The 21,300-nt window shown below is 37.1% G+C and overlaps 1 protein-coding gene across 2 annotated transcripts in view; it reads left to right on the forward strand.

Annotated features, from left to right (window-relative positions):
- Positions 1-21,300, forward strand: part of kif13ba (kinesin family member 13Ba) — a 90,475-nt gene that overhangs the window by 28,535 nt on the left and 40,640 nt on the right. For both annotated transcript variants that reach the window (XM_028443102.1, XM_028443103.1), the window contains exons 3-8: positions 9,274-9,286; positions 10,229-10,289; positions 10,371-10,463; positions 14,803-14,983; positions 16,462-16,549; positions 18,324-18,458. In XM_028443102.1, coding sequence (XP_028298903.1) covers positions 9,274-9,286; positions 10,229-10,289; positions 10,371-10,463; positions 14,803-14,983; positions 16,462-16,549; positions 18,324-18,458 — 571 coding nt within the window. The remainder of the gene's footprint in view (positions 1-9,273; positions 9,287-10,228; positions 10,290-10,370; positions 10,464-14,802; positions 14,984-16,461; positions 16,550-18,323; positions 18,459-21,300) is intronic.

The raw sequence follows: 21,300 nt of genomic DNA on the forward strand, positions 1-21,300 counted from the left end.
CTAATAACAACTTAAATAAATTAGATTCCCCAACATTCCACCCCAACGGCATAATTTGTCTTACAGTTCTGCAGTAATATTCAGGTGTTTTCCATTTTTTTTCGTCAACATATGATCACTAAAGCAAAGACGCTTTAGTGATCAGATGTTGACGAAAAAAAAGGTTGAGATGGACCACAGAGTGAAAACAACAAGTTCACTCTTAAGTGTGATTTATGTTTCTGTGTCATGTTGGCACTGTAGCTACGTGTAGCGCTCTGCTACTTCACCAAAGCCTGACGTGTGGCTCCAAAAAATCCAAACTACACCTCAGCAGCATAAATTCGGCTTTAGAGTCTGTCAGCAAACGTTTCACCGAGATCCTCTGCACTTTATTGCGACTGTACTTGATCCACGTTGTAAAGATCATTACTTGATGTGTACTGGACTGAATGTGAGAGTAAGCAGCTCGCACAATAAATAATCCACACCATGATGGATGAGGAAACATGCTTGGAGATAGAGTTGCACACAGCGCAGGAGATGGAGATCAGAGTTGAAAGTGAGACTGTCAGGAACAGACTGACTGTGATAAAGCAGGAACGCTGCTCTTCACCAAGAACTTAAATGCACTTTGAGCTTTAATTAGAGTAAATATTTAATTTGATTCTCTTATGCAGCCCAGTCACTTATAGGCTTGTACAATATTGTTCAATCTATACATAAGTGCGGTCAAGTTTACCTTACATTTTTTAAATTGTGCATTGTTGGAACATCTGAAAAATATATATTTTCAATTGATTTATTCTTTGAAGCATTGATATTAATTCATACAATTGCAATGCTTTAATTTTAGTGAGGTTAGACACATTCATAGCCATAAATGCAATGGGACTAATAACTGACATAATAATTTCTTTCGATTTTCGGCCTTGGTCTTCCAATTTTCCGTTTCCGCCAAGAATTTTCATTTTGATTGCATTCCTAATAAAAACCTTGAATCCTAATTCCTTCACTAAAACTTTCAGTTCTTAAAAATAACAAAACCACTCCATAGTAAAACCAGATAACATGAAAAGTGTCCTGAGATCACGGGTTAATAAAACTTAATAAAGTTAATAGCACTGGAAATGACTTCATGTGGGTGTAGAGGCTTTTGAAGGGAATGGTTTTATTTCCTTGTATTCTCAAGTATCTTCAACACGTGTTGGTTATTGCTTACTTCAGCACAAAATAAATACTATTGGCCAATGTTGATGCTGACATTAAGTGTCTTTTTAACAATCTCTGACCATGTGCGAGCCACATTATGTAGCGTGTTGAGAAGCACGGTATGAGCAGGCTTTCTTCCATAAATTTACTTTCACTGTATGTATGGGCCTAATGTCCTGCAGCATAACTGTCAGCGTGCTCCACTCATCCATTAGCTCTTTCCATATCCTGTTGTGTTGTGCCATCAGTATGTACTGTGTGACTCCCTTTGTGCCTCAGCTTAAAATTCCAGTCTCCGTCTCTTTCCTCCTTTAACCCCCTGGCTACCTTCAGCCTTCTTTCCATCCTTCGCTCCTTATTCCTCTTACACAGCTGTGGATGGTTCAATCATGGAGAGCAATTGAGAGAAGAGGGAGATAAAAAGAACACGGCAATGGTCAGACAGCCAGCCCAAAGGAGAGAGGCGGGGGAGGCACCCATGCATTAAGTTATTTTTTTAAATGACGGCAAATCGCGTCTGAGAAGCAGGCCGATGAGAGGAAGGACTAATAATCTTTTTGGACTAAGAGAGGTGGGTTCATAACTCTCCTGACCAGCTCATTCTACACTCTCATTGGCCGGCCCCTTGCTTGGTTAATGAGCATTTGAGTATTATACATGAAGCCTCTGACAGCTGTCATCGCTACGTATGTCAAAACCTGCCACACGGGTCAGACCCCTACAGTAAAAATGAGGCCTCAGGGAGACTGAGCGCATGGGAGATGCCCTGAAGCTGTCGGAACATAAGACCATCACATCTGGGTATTGGATAAACCTTTAAAATCTGTCTGCATTTGTTGATTAGAAACTCAATAGTAATCTTTTTACCTTTGCTTCATTTTCTGTATTTATGAATGGCGTGTACACTATTTAGTCAACCGTTAGCTGTGGAAAAACTCTGTTGGCTCTTCTAAAGTGCTAAACTGAACATCTAATGGTATGAATTAGATCTTGGATAGTACCACTGTATATCAGTGAAATGTCATTGGCATTTCGGGTATTACAAAATGTTGCCGCGGGTTAAAACTTTGTTTCTGGTGGTTTATGAAGACTATAGTGCTGTAAAAACAATCAGGTGTGGCTTCTTCTTGTAATATGGTCCTCACAGAACTTGTATGAGGGATTGTTTGGAAGTATTTCATGAAAAATGGCATGACAGGAGACAATTAAAAGTGCATCTGGTTTGTTACTGGTGTTTTTGGGGATTTAGGTAGAAGATAAACAAAAGATAAATGATAAATTATTAATAATAGACTCTAAGACTGTTTGTTGGTAATATATGGTAAAAGCACCAGCTGTGTTGACTTTATTGGCTTTGTTGTCTTTATTTTCAGACTTCACACGTTTGTTTGACTGACAGCTACCCTAACATACAGTGGCACCAGCGCTGTGTTGATAGAAAAAGGTCCCGGGGCCAAATCAGAAAGATTAGAAAATGACAGAGAAAAACTTTTGTTTGATTTGCAAGTCTTATTAGAATCTATAGAAAATGTTTGTCATTATGAGTTCAGGTTTTTTGAATCATCATTGTTTATATTTTCATCCAGTGGGCCTCAATTAGTTTAGTCTATGACTTTATCCAGCCATGCGTCCAATTAATTAAAACCCAATAAATCAGAAATAATGAAAAAACATGTGCCTAATAATGCGGGAATCAAACTTCTCCCTTCCCATAAAAAAGGGAACGGATTACTTCTGAACTTACAGTTGTCATCAGAATATTGTAAGAAAAAAAATCAAACAAGAACCTGAAACTTTAGGCCAGCAACAACATTTTTTAATTGTAGAATAATACACACGTCCTTTGATTGTTCCTATTCCTGAAGGCCTGTGGAAGGGTTTTGTAGTTGCCTGTTTATAACAACAGAATTTACCTAAACAAACACATGGAAAAGAATAACAATAAAATGTCTGGACATAATAATTTTGTAGAACTGATATTAATTTGCTGTAAAAATTAAAAAAAAAACTCTGGTGTCAAAATGTATAATGACACACCTAGAATTAGACTGAATACAGTATACTTGTTTGTTTTTGTACACTGATCTATTATTTTTTTTTCATATATTAAAATTTTTTATTACCGATATATAAAACAGAAAGTGTGTGGATTTCTTAAAGTTCACTGAAACATATAAATAAAATGGCTCCCTGAATTTTTATATAATATATAATTGGCTATCGTGGAAAAAACGAACAATACCGATTATTCCAAAAATGCTGAATTTTGGTCGATATTATTGGTCGTATCGATAATTGGTCGATTCTTAATTTTTTATTAGAATTATTTACTATTCAAAAGAGGATGTGTACATCTTTTTAAATGAAAATATTTTTTTCCTTTCTGAAATGGCTCCACTAGTCTGGAACACTCGGATGGTCTATCCTTCTATCCTGTTCTGTTTGTCCTTCTGTCCACTAACCCCAACCAGTCAAAGCAGATGGCTGCCACCTCTGAACCTGGTTCCGCTGGAAATTTCTTCCTATAAAAAAGAGGGAGTTTTTTTTTTCCCACTGTCGCTAAATGCTTGTTCATGTGGATCTTGTTGGGTTCTTTCTTTCTTACTATGGACTCTGTTTTTTTGTTAAGCGCTTTGAGATGACTTTGTTGTAATTTGCGCTATATAAATAAAGTTGAATTGAATTGAAATTGAAAGCACCCATTTATTCAATATTAAGGTAACTTGGATAATTTAAAACTTGCATGTTTTAACCAGTTAGCAACAAACTAAATAAAGTGTCAGCTTGTTTCGGATCAGCTGATCACAGATTTAGAGGAGAAGGAAAACTGTTTATCTAGATTACACAGTTTATTCCATTAAAGAGAATGAAAGAGGTAAACTATATTTTGGGAAACAAAAGTTTTAATTATCGCTCTCTGACTGGCTGAAGTCAAGTAATGTTTACCTTTTTTCCATTAATGTGTATACTTAATGTATTTTTTAGGCAGCCAGTGTGACCAAGCTTCTTTTCAACACCAGTTAGATTATATTACAGGGCATATAGCTAATTAGTATGATGGCATCCTCTCAATCACTGACCCTTTGGTGTGTCTACATGTGTGACAGGTTGCTGCTGTTGGAAAAAATATTAGTGGTCTATTAATAAACTGAAGTTTTTCTTTGGCAGTTCTTCCTGTTTTTATTGGTCATTTAGGGTGTGTCTGTGTGCATTTCTGAGTTGGGTGTGTTCTGGTGTTCATTTATTTCAGATCTTATTCACCATCTAATAGTTGATAATGTTGATAAATACAGTATTATGTTTGTCACAGTTATTATGTAAACAAAGTATCTCCAAGTATGATGATTTCATAAGCGGATCCGTTTGCATTCAGCAATGGATCAGAAGCAGATTGGAAAGCACCAATGCTTTATCATGATTTTGCAGGGAAAAAATTCTGCTCTACCGAGTGATAAAGGTATTGCCAGTGAAGGAGTAGATTGTAGGTCTTTACCATGTTGGATGTGTTGAGAGATCTGTTTTACAAAACTAATATTATCACAATGAATCTGTGGATGACGCATTACTTTTAGGTGTGATTTGTGTGTGGCTTGGATCACTTAAACATCACTTCCTAAGTACATTTAGTAGAACATTAGAAAATACCTTGTTTCTTTTTTTTTCTTCATTTTTTAACATCTGTTTGCAGATTGTATTTAAAAGGCAACGTTTTTGTTACAAGGCCAAGATTTAATGATGATTTCTTTTATCAGATGAAGACATAGGCTGTGTTCGAAATGTCATGCTAACGTATTACTCATACTACGTCTGACGTCAAAATGAGTATTTAGTGCTTTCACATTAGATAGTATGAAGAGATTTAGTATGTGAGAAATACCGGGATGTATTCTATATCGGGAGTCCGGACATTTCCTAAGTATGCACGGTGAGCACACTATTCTCAACCGCCCCATGATGTATTGTGAGCGGAATATAAAATCGTCCTGGAAATAGCTTCAGGCTAAAAATTAAACACCCCTTTATGGCTCCTGTTTTTTAAGTTAACTTGATGTTAACTTACGAAAATCTCCAGAATGTCAGAATGAAATGTGTTTTCCGCCAGTTTTATGAATCGAATGTGCACATGTTGATATTTTACTTGATCACTTTCTCACTTAAAATGCTTTCAGAACTGTCAAAGGTAGAGACTTAACTGAGATATTTATCCTCAGCGTGCTTCATGTTTTTTGTCGTTGGAGGTTCCAAATGCATCTTGGGAAACATCGAAGTATACTTCAGTGGGAAAGCTCATCTACTGCCATGATCCTAATCATACTAATGGTATATAGTACAGTATATACACATTGAGTTTGTAGTGTGTAGAGCAGAGTTTGCCATTTCGAACATAGCCATAGTTTGTAGGCCTCATAGATCAATAAGTTAAAAATAATTTGCTTAAAAAAGATGTAAATGGTTGAAATTGCTTTTCGAAAAGTTTGTTTTGATCTTTACTGTAAACACTCTTATTGAAACTTTTAGAAAACTTTCATGCATTGCATTGTGGGATGAGAAGTCCTGTAGACAGAAGTGTTTTTACTTTATTCTTACCATGATTTTTTTGTGTTTGCTACAAACACTCTGCTAAAGTGATTTCTAGTGTTGTAGTAGTCGAGACCAAATTTTAAAGGTCTCAGTCTCGTCTCGAACCCGGAAGCATTTTGACTCGGTCTTGTCTTGGACTCGGGATTTTCCCTCAAGACCTTTCAAGACCAGCACTAATTCCTGCTATTTTTAAACTTTTTTATAATGTGATAATAACAGGGAGAAGAACTGGATAAAACAATCCTTTATTCATTCGTGTGTGTGTGAAAAAAATAAATACCTATAGATATATGCCTAGATGCCACACAACAGATATTTTGTTTTATTTGGTCCATTCTCTGTAAACTCTAGTGTGTAAAACTCCAGAAAACACTCACCATGAATAAATATTATCTCCCTGGTAAAGATAGTAGCTCTAACAACTGGTAAAATAATAAACTGGTGATATTACAGCCTGTGATTACTCCGCCTCTGCGTCCTAGTGCTAGCCATCCGGTAAAGCCTGTTCCGATTACCGAGGTCCGTGTGTGTTTAATAAGTACGTGTGTGTCCGTGTGAAAGTCTGCATGTTTATGCCTTTGTCCATCCACTCTTTTCATTATATCCATGTCATTTAAGGCTCTTATTACATAGTGTCGGCTGTAGTCCGGGCCGCCGCCATCTTGGATTATGTCGTCACCAGCGCGTCATCGCCGCAAGTCGTGCAAGCGCAGAATGACTCAAATAACTGTAAAGAGGTCTTATATCAGTCTATTTTCTTTTTAAAGTGGTGTTTTTTGTGGCTTTAGACTCCAATTACACATTTGTATATAATATCTTCCCTTACAATATAAATAGGTTCACAATATAACTATTTTTTATAGTCTCTGTTTCCACTGTATCCAGAATAATAATAATCTTTCTCAACAAGAACTGTTGATTGATTTGTCACATGACTGTTCCAGGGTTTGAGTTTGTTTTATTTAGTTTCACCATGTTATTTCTTGGTAGAAATGCTTTTAAACACTTGCTGTACATTCAGCTGACATAAAAATCTTGTTTTCAAACATGTACAATAATTGTGAATTTATCAGTAGCAGTAGTAGTTTTAATATTTTAGTAAATTTTTTGCAGGCACCTTTTTTCTCCGTCAAATGTATTTAAAAGAAACTAAAATTAAAGAGAGAATGTTATTTAACTGTCGAACCTTGTCATAAATTTATTTATTTATATATTTTTTTAAATTTAAAAAAAATATATTTATGGTCTTGGTCTTGGTCTCGGCCTCGGCTTGTCTCGGTCTTGGTCTTGACTCGGTCTCAGGTTGTCTCGGTCTGGGTCTTGTCTTGATGCATTCTGGTCTCGGGCAAGTCTTGGTCTCGGATAGTGTGGTGTTGAACACAAAACTAGTGATTTCCCAACACATTTCTGGTGTTTTCACTGAAAGTTGGAGCAAGACGATGGCAGATGATGAGCATTTCAGCATCCTTCACGCAGTGCTATGTATGTATTTTTTACAGTCTATGTATATACCAGCAAATGCCCCGCCCCCACACACTGTCTCGTGTTTATAAAGCAGCATGAGCTCCGCTACGGAGTGGGTGGGTGGAGGACGGGCCGTCCTCTGACTCTATTTCACCGTGCGGGGAGGAGGAAGTCAGTGTCTTGTCTATAGACACGCCCACTCATGAATATGCATGAGTAGGCCGCTATCAGCCTGTTTGTGTCGAGTTGCTCAGAAAGTGACTTTTCAGAGGCTAAAACTCTGGAAAACAGGCGAGTTTGGGAAAATAAACCTCAAACACTATGTTTTAGGGGTTCTTAGAACAAATGGCGTTGGGTGAAAAATAGCATGATATGGACCTTTAATGCTCCATTCAGATATTTTTGTGTATGTGTTCATATTACACAATAGATTCTTCTATCTATCAGTATGAAAGGAATGCAACCCTGAAGTGACCCTCAAGCGCAAAAGAGGTGATGAGGTATTTTGTGGCACTGATAATATGTATAATATAAAGTATTTATTAACTTTAACAACTCACTCTCTCTACTTTTCTACTTTTTCACCACGATGGAGAATTGCGACACTATCACATTTTGAAGACGTATAAATTGCATACAATTACATCATATTAGGAAATATCAGATTTATATCCACATATGAAAATGGCCTCGGTCGGATTTGAAAAAATCTTAATTGTTCTGTTTACATAGTTAAATAGACATGAAAAAATCAGATACACATCACATATGGGGAAAAAATTCAGACTTGATCGGCAGTGTGAACCTTTGTCTTTATTTGATGAAACAAAATATCCCTAGCAACTCTAAATAGTCATTCCACCACAATACAGTGGCATTTATTTGCCATTCCTGTAGATTTAACGTTTGTAGCTTTTCCCCATGTCTTCTTGCTTTTTTGCGTCACCTTTTCAAAGCCATCATCGACCATCTGCCAGCTTCAGAACCAGACATGCACTGAGTAGGGCTGCTCGATTATAGAAAAAATGATAATCACGATTATTTTAGTCATAATTGAAATAACCATTATTTGTCAACCAAAAAGTTATTTATTTTTTGTACATCCTAAAATATTATCTTCAAACATAAATAAAATACTTCAAACACCAAAATCAAGTATGTTCACTTTTGCACAAAACACTTCTTGCACGTGATGTGTCTTTGCTCCAGGTCTTCATCATCAAAACCAAAGTGTTCCCATAGAAGAGAGTTTGACTTGCCATTTGTTTACCAAGTGTTTTTGGTGCATTTCTCCTGCCATGTTTCAACATCTTTCCTCGTGTTGGCTTACTGGCTAGCTTTAGCTTTGAGAGGGGCGGGGTGGAGGGGAGGAGCTTGCATGTGTATGGATTAAACAACTCAGTTAGTATTAATAACATGTGTGTGCCAAGCTTTATGATTTATAGATGTCCAAAAGTGTGGGTTTGTTTTATTTAGCAAATAAAACATATAAATTTTTTTTTTTTTTTTCTTTTTCCCCATTGTTATTTTTGTAATCGTTGGATGTAATAATCAAACTCGTAATCAAATTTTGATTAATTGAGCAGCCCTAGCATTAAGGCACATATTGAGTAGAGAGTGTGTGCAAACAGATGCAGGCACACTGTAAAACAAAGCAGATGCAAATACTGATGCAAAAAAAGACATAGACATGCCTAAATTGTACAAGCACACACACACTATTGACGCAAATATCAATTCATTCACACAGAGCCAATTGCATGTATGTGTACACGTGTGTACTGTTGCAAAAACAAACCCACACACACACACACACACACACAGTGATCATCGGTCAGTTAAGCCTTAAAGCAGCTGGTTAAAGCCAGGACGCGCCTGAAGCCATTGGCGTTATACGACTGAAATCCTCCCTTCATATTTGTGTTGGGTCTATTTGAGAACAAGTTCACTCCCAGCAACACTCACATGCTCTGATCTGTTCTTTATTTGTCTCTTTCCTCATGCTCCTGTGAACATTTTCCCTCGTACCGTCATCAGGAATCAATCCAAGGTAACACCACACACACACACACACACTTTCTCTCTCTCTCTCTCTCTCTCCCCCCCTCCCTTTCAGGACTGAAGTAAATCCAGAGTATGAATCACTTTTATTCAAACAAAGATGCTGTTGTCATTTGCACAAGCAACAATGTTGATTTTTAAGTTTTGTTTTTTGTTTTGTTTTTAACTATTGTAAGCAAAGGAGATTTGATTCTAGTGCTGAATGATATGATATGAAAACTCACATCTCAATATTTTTAATTCAAATAAGGTCTGACCACAAAGACAATTCTTGGTTAAATTTGCTCATACAAAATGCCACACTGGCACATTTATTAACAAATAGCTGCACAATATGTGCCACTTTTGGCTTTTTCTCCTATGAGGGACAGCATGTGTGAGTGAGTTTTTTTTTTTATTGTGGCCTGTTTTTGTCTGGGTTAGGACACACTCAGTAATCAATGTAACTGTGCTTTTCATGCTGTTATGAGTAGGGAAAGCATCGACTCCTGAAACAAGGATTTTTATACAAAATAAGCTATAAAATAAAAATATATTGATATAAGCAATATTGTAATTTTCTTTATCACCAAAATAGAAAACTCAGTATATCTTAAATCTTGATTTATTGCCCATCCCTACTTGATTAATTTGCTAATGTCTTTGCCTTCCAAACTCTACTGTGTTTATGAAATTTTTAATCTTTTAAAGCTATCGATATTGCCAGTGTTATCTTCTTATTAGCTATTAAATGCCATGTCATTTTAACTAGTGATACACTGTATGTTCCCTGCATTTATCATGTTTATGCTACATTTTCTATTTGAATAAGAAATAATAATGATCATAGGTTGTTGCTGATTAAAATCTTATTTTAGAAATGATCATTTTTGAAAAATGTAAAAGCTTTGTAGTGCATTGTGTGCAGTTGTTTCCCTCTGTGTTCTATCAGGTCTTTGCCTACGATTATTGTTTCTGGTCAATGGATGAAACGGATAAGGAAAACTTTGCAGGTTTGTGAACGATCATTTGTGGATTTTAATAAACATTTCACTCTACAAATAAGAGAGACACGTGACTTCCTTTCACTCCAGGTCAGGAGGTCGTGTTCCAGTGCCTTGGGGAAAGTCTTCTTCACAACGCCTTCCAGGGCTACAATGCCTGTATCTTTGCCTATGGACAAACTGGTAACATACTACAAAACGTCATAAATGTGCATGTCGGGTCCATACATATTAGAGAATGATGTGATTTTCGATTACGCAATTATTGCAGGAGAAACTGTTTATCAGGTTATTATTTGAACGATCAGAATTTTTCTGTCAGTGAGATTAAAAAAAAAAAAACGATCCCGATCCGATCATATGAGGAGGGAGGGGTGCCCAATTTAGTACTTGTACTTTTTTTTACTACCTGGTACCAATTTACGTCAAATCAAACGATTCCATGTTTCGGCATTTATAGACGCATCCTTGTGACTGTGAGGGAGTGGAGGAGTAGGTGATTTCCCTCTTGACAGGTGCATAGCGGAGGTGGCGGCCGCACGCGCACACACACATCTGTGTTCACCAACCTGCTGAAACGGACAGAAATGTCCGATATTAAAGAGAAAGTATATGAGAGCGTGTCGCTCTGCTGTCTTTAATCAGACTCTCCTTCACCCCACGGCTGCACTGGTTGAATAAACTAAACTAGCTCCGACACACACGGGCGCATATGTGCGTGCACTCAGAGACGCTAACAGCAGATGCTGACTGCTTTCAGAGCCGGTAGACCCAGACTGGACCCAGCGCTCCGCTCCGATCGACAGATGCAAGTGAAATACTAAAGAGCAGTGTCACGTAGAGCAAACATATTGGTGGTGTGGAATGTTTTTGGTGTAAATGAGACTTTAAAACAATGCAATGGGAGCATCTACAAAAAGTTTCATCACAACAATGACGTCATTGTTCGGATCAGCAAATTAAGACATTACAGCCAATCACAGTAATTGCATAAAATTCCACATCGGCGGATCCGATATAGCCAATCAGATTGGTGCAAAACCTACTTTTAATTGAGGATTTACCGATCCTCAACACAATAAATAACAACAACAGTCACCTGGAGCGCGGTCAACCTAGCATGTGGACAGTTAGACAGTGTTACACGAAAAAAGAGAGCAAAGAATCGCTATTTGTAATTTGTGTAACGAGGAAATAAGTTGTGGTGGAACTACGAACAAAGCTGTTCCTCATTCACCCTTTAAGATACCACCATATAGCTGAATATGTATCATTTAAAGCTAGCAATCAAGCTAATGCTAAAGCTAGCAAGAGAAAAGAGCCAAGTGACTGTAATAAGTCTGTGAGAACAACTTACCACTCTCCTAGTGGGTCTTCCAATAACTGAAGGGTTGGGGGTTCGAATCCTGCTCTATCCAAGTCATTGTGGTTGTGTCCTTGGGCATGGCACTTTACCCACATTGACTCGTATGAATGTTGGTGGTGGTCAGATGGGCCGTAGGCGCAAAAAGGCAGCCACACTTCTGTCAGTATTCCCCAGGGCAGCTGTGGCTACATTGTAGCTTACCACCACTAGTATGACTGATGTGAGTGACTGTTGTGAATGAATAATGGTTTATGTGAGAGCGCTTTGAGTCTCTTTGAAAAAAGTGCTGTATGAATCCAAGCCATTGTTATACCTGTGCCATGTTAAATCATTACCTGTTTATGATACACATGCTGCACTTCAGGCGCATTTATCCTGTAAACTGTTGCAAGTTATTTTTAGATTGGTATTTTTATACTTAATTATCCACAAAGCTGCTGCATTTGGACATTTTTTCTTTTTGCACAACAAGGAAACTTAAAACTCAGGACACTTTATTGGTGGTTTAAAATTTAGTTTGTCCTGTAGATTATGATTTTATCATCTACCTCAATCCTTGTGATTTTCTTTATTTGTAAAACCAAAATACTGCTATAAGCAAAGAGCTCCAAACAGGTCTGCAGTTTAACCTGTTTGCTTTTAAAAAGTGAAAAATGAAAGATTAAAGGAAATTATATAATTTAGTATTTTGGGCAGCAATGCTCTAATTTTATCAATTATATTAGAGATAACTACCTCATGTGCAGTTAAAACAACAGGTTTTTATTGTTTCATGGATAATGTTCAATGTTTTATAACAAAATAACAGTGGAACATTTAAGGTGTATAATGTCAGTTATTAAAAAAATGGGATTGGCCAAAATCAGAATCGGCAGGTCAGACTTTTTAAAGATTAGTGATCGGAATTTGCATATTCTCTTCTTTTCAAAGTTACAAAAGTAATGATAATACTAATAAATCTGCCACTTTTATTATTTGGCTGTCATTGCAATTAGTGACTGGCCGAAGTCTTACCCATAGTTATCTTTGCTACACTAAATTTTTTGCTTGGCGACTTTAACATAAGCTCAGATGGATTCAGGTCCACTAACTGATTTTCTTTTTTGTTGCTTTCGCAGTGTGGTTTTTTAGGTTCTAAAGCATTATGCTGCGTATGAGCAGGGCCTCCAGGGGACCGGTGTGGGGGGTGGGAGTGCTGGGGGGGGCGCTGGCGTCGGTGCTTGGGTCGTGGCGGAGCTGCGTGGCACTTTGGGACGATGCTGTTTGGGGGGGGGGGGCGCTAGTTGTTCCAGTGATTAAGGTTGCTGTCGATTGCCTGGCGGGTTTGTTCTGCTATCTGCGGTCCGGTCGTCTTTGGCTGGGGGCTGTTGTAGTGCAGCGGGTGCCGTTGGTGTGCCTCCCTCTCGCGGTGGCGGCGGCTGAATGGATTTCGCAACACAATAAGCAACTATAACATCACATCTCACTCTCACTTTAAAGCAGTCACTTTTCCCCACCCTTTACATTTTCTACCTACTCCCTCTTCCCTGTTCCTTTCCCCCTCACCCAGGTGTAACACTGCCCTCTCTTTTTATATCCTCCCAATAATAAAGTGTTTCTTACCCTTCCTTGGGGAGGGCTGATGATGGTCACAATTATGCAATCAAATAATTTCATTTATTTAATTGCAGTAACCAAACATGCATTGCTCTCTATAAAAGATTGCACTTCTTGCAGTGTTAACCTTTGCTAGCATGTGCAGACAAAGAAAAAGAAAAAAAAAGGGAGCTACATAGTCAAAGAATAAATGTGAATGAGTTCGAGTGGCAGCCACACATAAACACAGAGTTACACTTTACTCATGCTTTGGCTCTTGATTCCTACACTTGATTACACTTCTTCTTGCTTAAAAAGCCTAAAGTCACCTGAAGTCTATCCTGATTGGTCATTTTCAACTTTTGTGCTGAAAATTGTTTCACAGTCTGATTTATTGCACTACATCTGCTGATCACAGGCACAAAAAGCTACAGTTAAAAATGTTTCCAGCTTTTTATAGCCAATTGCCTCACAGCTGTGAAATAATTCTGGAAGGAGTGTCGTCATGGATTTGTTGTGACAGGATGCCTGGAAAAACTGGAAAGCTTCTCTGTCGCACATAATGTGTGATGTAAAAAAACATGTCAGGTCAGACTGAATGTGAAAGAACATGGCATGAACATGCTCTTGCCACTTTTTCTAGAGGCTGTTTTAAAGCAGAGCATCAGCAGGGGAGGTATTTTTTTTATAGTAGGGGTGAGCATTCCCATGAATCTGACAATACGATACAATTCCAGATTTGTATGTCACAATGTGATATATCCCAATACTACAGTATATACATTGTGATATATCACAATATGAATAATTACAAATTTCCCCTTTACATGTAAAAAATGGTATGAAATAGAATATATTTCATTTTTTTTTTCCACTTGCAAGAATGAGTAAATGGTAATCTGTGCTCCAAGAATGAATGGAGAGTAAAATGAACTGATCATACTTGGACTAGCATTGCCATGAATCTGACTATACGATTTGCATGTCACAATACGATACGATTTCACCTTTACAAGTACAAAATGGTATGAAATACAATGTATTTAATTTTTTTTAATCTTGTGAGAACAAGTAAATGATAACAAACTGTAATTCAATTATTCATATAAAAAACAAGTGGTATGTTTATCAAACTTTCAAATTACATTTTTCAAAAAAGTTAAACTTTTGCTTCTACAACAACAAAAAAAGAAGGAAAAACAAGTAAGTAATTTATAAAAGTGCCGAGTATGTTTTATGATAATAAAGTCCAATCACCGTCCAAGCTAAAATGCATTGAGGAGTGAGGTAGTTTAACAAGGTGATGTGGTTCACTGACACCTAGTGACTGCGAGTTTTTGTGCTATGCATATGTTAGTGCAATTCAATTTTTTTTGTTAAGAAAACATGATTAAAAAATGTATTTGAGTTTTTTTGGAAAGATCTGTTAATCACGCTGTGAAATAACCTGAGATATCGCCAGATAAATTTTAAATATACAGTACATTTTTAATACATTTTACTTACACCCGTATTTTAGAGTGAGCCCGTTTTCTAGATAAAATAGTGTGCGATTGATTGTGTCTCTGTGTGCCTTTGCAGGTTCGGGGAAGTCGTACACCATGATGGGTTCAGGAGACCAGCCTGGTCTGATTCCTCGCCTGTGCAGTGCACTGTTCAGTCGCACCCAGATAGAGCAGCGGGAACAGGAGAGCTTCACTGTTGAGGTCTCCTTCATGGAGATCTACAATGAGAAGGTCCGAGATCTGCTCGACCCCAAAGGGTACGACCTCAACATAAACCTTGCCGTCGTTGTGCTGTGGATTAGATGGTCATGCAAATTGGACGTTTTTCTATAGAAGCAGCTGAAAGGGTTGGGCCTTTAAACGTTTGGCTCATTTTCAATGCAAATCTAGTTTAATCTGATCTGGGCCGACCTTAAACTGACACACCAGCAAATCAGACATGGGTACTGGTTTTAGTGTTGGTGTTAGCATCTCAGACATTTTGTTATGGCAATTTCTTGTGTCAAGTTCTTCTAAGTGTAAACTGAAGTTTTTAGAAACAGCCAGAATACAATACAATACAAATCACTCTATATGTTTTTTGTTGTTTTTTTTTTCAGAAGTTTTTAGAAACAGCCAGAATACAATACAATACAAATCACTCTATATGTTTTTTGTTGTTGTTTTTTTCAATGAATGATTTATTGCAAATATGGGCAAATTCTAAATGCAAAAATGTGGTTGTCTGATCCAAGGGCCACATTATCAACATTCATGTCAGCATTTAGAATATTGATCAATCTGAGCATTAATACAAGCTTTGAAACACAAATTTTGTGTGTTTTTAATTTCATTTTGTAGATTTTTTTGTTAATATGGCAATTTTTTGTTTGTTTTTCATGTCATTGTGTGTTTTTGTTGTATTTTTTTCCTGTTCTTGTTGTCATTTTGTGTATGTTTTTTGTCATTTTGTGTAATTCCATGTGTCTTTGTAGTTCTTTTGTATATATTGTTGTTTTTATAAGTGGTTGGTTAATGTGTCTTTGTTGTCGTTTTATGTTTTTTATAAATTATTTTTGTATTGTTTTTTATCTTTTTGTTATTGCTTTTTGTAATTTTCTTGACTAATTGTGCATTTTGCTGTTGTTTTCTGGAGTTTTGTGTTTTATGTTTTTCTTCATATAACTTCCAACTTCATGAATTTCAATTTTGTTTTGGGGGCCACACAAAATCAGACCGAGAGCCGCATGTGGCCCCCGGGCCGCCAGTTGCCTGTGTCTGGTTTACTGGCAGTTTATTTTATGCAAAGTCATGTAGGCTCGTAAACGAAAGAAAGTGAGTCTGTGGCGTGGCGGTCTAGCTGTTGTGGTCAGTGGTGTTGAGCCTGCAGTGGTTTATAAAGGCCAGTTTATGTCCAGCAGGTCAGCAGTAAATCAGCCTCACCAGCCTGTGTCTGATGCCTCAGACTGTGTGACCTCTGACCTCAGTCACTGCACGACCTCTAACCACAGTAAAGGACAGAACATCTGACTGCCATATGGGCTTTGCTGCAGATCAGGGAATAATGAGGTTCTGTGGTCTACCGCAGGTTGGAGTCAGGGTCAGAGTGCCAGTCTGTTTAAATGGAAGCTGGACTGCCTGCCGAAACATGCTATGCACATTGTGACTCAGCAGAAATGATCATTATGATGGAGGAAACCTGAGCATACAGTAATGTTGTTCAGTGTTAAATTAGTAGAATTTTATTTCTGTTTAGGGGCCGACAAACTCTGAGGGTGAGGGAGCACAAAGTTTTGGGTCCTTACGTGGATGGCCTCTCTCGACTAGCAGTGGCCTGCTACAAGGTAAAAATACTATTTACTATCTACTCCTACTCCCTGACATGTATCTACAGTGTATTTACAGAGCAATAACCATCAGTAGTGTAATGCTTCATACTACAAGTCATTAGTTCCCCTTGGGGTAATTAAACACCTTTCAGGATGTACACAGATTCTTTATTTTTATTTTTTAACTTTATATATGTTTTTTACATGCACACAGACTTTTTCTTAAACATCAATAATAATTTGTGGCACAACTCTTTAAAATACACCAAAACGTGAAGTTCAAATTCTAAAACAAGCAAAACATCAAAAACTAGAAAAGCACTCTGAGAGCGCAGACCTCTGCCAAGCAGCTCATTTCCACCCTTTCTGTGATTTTTGCCCTATGTTGTAGTCCTCCATTGATTTTATATACACTGTTAGATTCATTGATCATCAAAACATACCTTAGCATTTGAATTATTAATTGTAAAATAGTTATTAAAATAATGCAACCTTGTTACAAATCATGATCTGAGGGCCACAACAAGAAGGGAAAATGAATGGGATATATATAGCTATATATTTTCTTTTAGTTGCCAGAACATCACCAAAATGTAATCACTTGTTCCTTGTCCCATTTATCATTTTTTCTGAAAATTTCATCCAAATCTGTTCATAACTTTTCAAGGTATCTTGCTAACTGACAGACAGATAAGCGGAAGCTAAAACATGATGTTGCTTCTCGCCACTTCGTGCTTGGCAGAGGTAATAAATGAATAAAAAGGCCTAAATTCAAGGTTTATGTTGGACGAGACACAGGAAGTAGTTTAGATAAGCCTACAGACACAAATAAATAATGTAAAACATGAGCTAAGTGTCACTTACGATAGGAAATAAAGGCTAAGGGGTACATGGAGCAATAAAGTTTGGGAAACAGTTCCATAAGTGACTCAACACATTTTGATAGAATATTGGGAGAATCTAAACTTAAACAGAGCAAAGAAAATAAAATCACAATCACTCAAATTATCTTACGGCGTATTAGGGCCACATTAGAAAAAATATATAATAATTTGTATCTTGATAATAATTTTGTCGTTTTTTCAGGAAATTTACTTTGATCTCTTTGATGAGTACACATCAAAGCGATCAGTCGAAACATGTCAGGAGATCAAAGTACATTTTCTGAATAAATGAAAACCCAAAATATTTTAATAAAATCGTAATTTTATGATATTAAGGTCATATTTAAAGATTAAACTTGTAATTATTCGAAATAAAGTTGTCATTTTATTTTTATTTTAACTTTATTCACGAAATATTACGACTTCAAGCTGATACATTTACGACTTTAAGCTGATAAATTTACGACATTAATCTGATAAATTTACAACTTTAATCTGATAAATTTACAACTTTAATCTGATAAATTTACAACTTAATTCTCATAAAATGAATATTAAGTTTTTTTTAATCTCGTATTGCTCAGATTTCTTTTTATTTTAATGTGGCCCTAATACGCTGTCACATAAACACTATTAATTCAATAGGATAATACACAATCCCTGCAGGAAGCTTTCTATCTCATGCAGGCACACAAGGAGTGTAATCTGCAAACTTAAGACAAAACAGTGTTCATTTGTATTTGAAGTAACATGCCTAACCACTTCCCTACCAAATAGCAAGAAAAAATATTTGGATTATGTTTAGTGTTGGCCACCATTAAAATGTTTGTGTCCAGTTCAAAGAAAAATGAGGTGAAGTATCCTTGGCAGGTTTTAGAAGTGATTTCTTTATGTTGTGCCATCAGGACATCGAGTCTCTGATGTCTGAAGGAAACAAATCTCGAACCGTTGCTGCTACAAACATGAATGAGGAGAGCAGTCGATCTCACGCCGTGTTTAACATCATCCTCACACACACACTGAAAGACTTGCAGTCTGGGGTAAGTCTACATGTGCAAACACAGTCACCGCAATGACTCTTAGTCAGTTGTTTTCATGTTATTTAAATGTCGCACAATAAAGAAAGGAAATATATTCACATGGAGCTTTGTTGAATATTCAGATTATTAGAAATGTCTCAGAGTTTATGCCTACACTTAATTCATCTTATTACTTGTACTACGTACAACGGAGATAAATGCCATAAATGGTTTCATTTGGTTGCAGGAGGAGCAAGTCCAGCCTGTCCTGTTGGGTTGATTTTTAACAAGGTCATTTAGAGTTAAGTAATAGTGAAAGAAAAAGCAATCCGACCCGTTTTACTTATATTTCTCTTTAAAAAAAACAAAAAAAAAATTGGGCCCCTAACATGCCTAACATGTATTTTTTTTGGACAATATCAGGCATTTACACATTTTTTTTTTTACAAGAAAACGAGTGACTGATTGTCTAGAAAGTGTGACAAACAAACCAATACGTCTAATACCTCTGATAATCTCGTTCAAAAGCTCGAGCTACGTGATAAGGTTTGTTATCCTGTGATTTAAAGTGACTGCAGAGCTTCATCTGCAGTGGGTTTATAAACATGTTGTGCTATGACTGCATTCAAATGTGGAAAGGCTCTGGTACAAAGACAGGTTTAGCTGTTGGTTTATTAATTGAACTGGTCATCATTTTACCTGATGACATGTAACAGCAAAGGTGTTAAAAGTACGGATATATCCTACTCAAGTAGAAGTACTGTTAATTGTTTGAAATTGTACTTGAGTATACAGTAAGTGAGTCGTAGATAAAATACTGAAATACAAGTAAAAAGTAGCTCAATTAAATGGTACTCAAAGTAAAAGTTACTAGTTACCTCCACCCCCTACATTTATTTTTGGTAATGAATCTTGCCACGGTTCCCTTGCATACAGTAAACAGCTCATGTATAAACTTAAAAAGGAAGAGACCAAATCTTGCAATATTTTTTGTTCCACAAAGGCATCTGTATAAAATAAAAGGTTTGTCAAAATGTACAATTCTTTTTTCAAGAAAATAACACCAATGAATTCAATTAGAAATAAAAATAAAAGATCTTTAAGTATAGCTACATTTATGAACTCTAAAACAGTGCCATGACAAAATATGCCATGTAGGTAACAACATAATTTTAGTGGTAAAATAACTGGCATTCAATGCGGTTTTGGCGCCGTGCATTACGTTTAATCTGATTGATTGACTATGATGTGATGCATTTGATTGTTGTCTGGTCATTTCATTTTTTGTAGTTTGACAATGTCCATTTATCATTTTAAAACAAAAAAATAATAATTTACTCAGTGACTGAATGAGTGAAATGTAATTAATTACTTCACTTATTTTAAAATGTACTTAAGTACAAATGAAATTACTGATTTAGAAGTACCCATAAAAACAGCGTTCACCTCTGTGTAATGGTAGGAGCAGCTAAAGTCTCACGGAGTTTTTTGCAAAACTTGACAGTGATTTTAATGTTAATAAAACAATTTTAGGACCATTAGCTTCATGGTGGCCTCGTGGTTAAGGACGCTAAGGGTTGCCGGTTCAAGCCTCACGTGGGCCGTCACTGTGGGATGTTGAGCAAGTCCCTTAACCCCGAACTGCTCCCCAGGCGCCGCAAAATGGCTGCCCACTGCTCCTCAGGGATGGGTTAAATGCAGAGGACGAATTCCATTAATGTACTAACATTACATGGCCAATTAAAGGCGAAAGCCCCGATTTAATCTTTAATTTTTCATATTAAACCTTTGGCTGAGGGTTAAAAGTGTCCCGAACGGACATTGTGAAGCTCTCACAACGTAATCTTGTATTCCAAAAGCCCATCTGAAGCATGTAAATGTAAAATTAATAACAGTTGTTGACTCAATTATTATTATTTGGCATGTTTGGTACAATTTCAGGAAGTTTTATAGCCAGTAAAGTCATCTTAAAGGTATTGTGGACAATGTTATTTTGGCTTCAACTTCCAGGTGGATCATCTTAACTATTGGCCCTCCTAATTGTCAATCATTCTGATGATATGTTTAAGTAAGGCCATCGATGCACACCGGGTCCTTTGAAAATGGATTTTCATTTACCGGTGGCGAGTCTGACACAGTGGGAAAAGTGCAAATCTTCTTTTGGAAGGTAAGCTTGTATGACCAATGTCAACTCCAACTTGTAAACAGAGCTGTGCACGAGGAAAACTGGGCTCGTACATGCTCTCTCGCACACGTAGGCGTTCCTTCTTGAGCAGGTAGAGCGTTGCGCATGTGCAGAGGGCGTTTCTTCTCTAAACTTTGGGAAAAGTCTACCTTTAATGGGGAAGACAAAAAAGAAACAAAACAGAAATGGGTGAAATGATGCAGCAATGGGTATACCCTCTTCACTATTTGTCTGGTTTCAAGCTTTGTGTGTGTTATTAAGGTGAGCTGCTACTGTGGTCATGTTAGTTTCTACCAGACAAAACATTTTATAGTGTGTATATATTTCCATTTGGTCAATGACACTGATTCTTCCCCCCAACCTAATGTAAATGGTAAATGGACTTGATTTATATAGGGCTTTATCCCCACACTGAAGCAGTCCCAAAGCGCTTTACATATCAGCTCATTCCTCCAATCACTCTCACATTCACACACCAATGGCACAGGACTGCCATGCAAGGCGCTAGTAGACCACTGGGAGCAACTTAGGGTTCAGTGTCTTGCCCAAGGACACTTCGACACATAGTCAGGTACTGGGATCGAACCCCCAACCTCCCGATCAGAAGACGACCCTCTACCACCTGAGCCGCGGTCGCCCTAATGTCTTGGTAACCTTTCCTGTATGTGTTGGTTTTAT

The sequence above is a fragment of the Gouania willdenowi genome, chromosome 3 (genome assembly GCF_900634775.1).
Source record: "Gouania willdenowi chromosome 3, fGouWil2.1, whole genome shotgun sequence".
NCBI lineage: Eukaryota > Metazoa > Chordata > Actinopteri > Blenniiformes > Gobiesocidae > Gouania > Gouania willdenowi.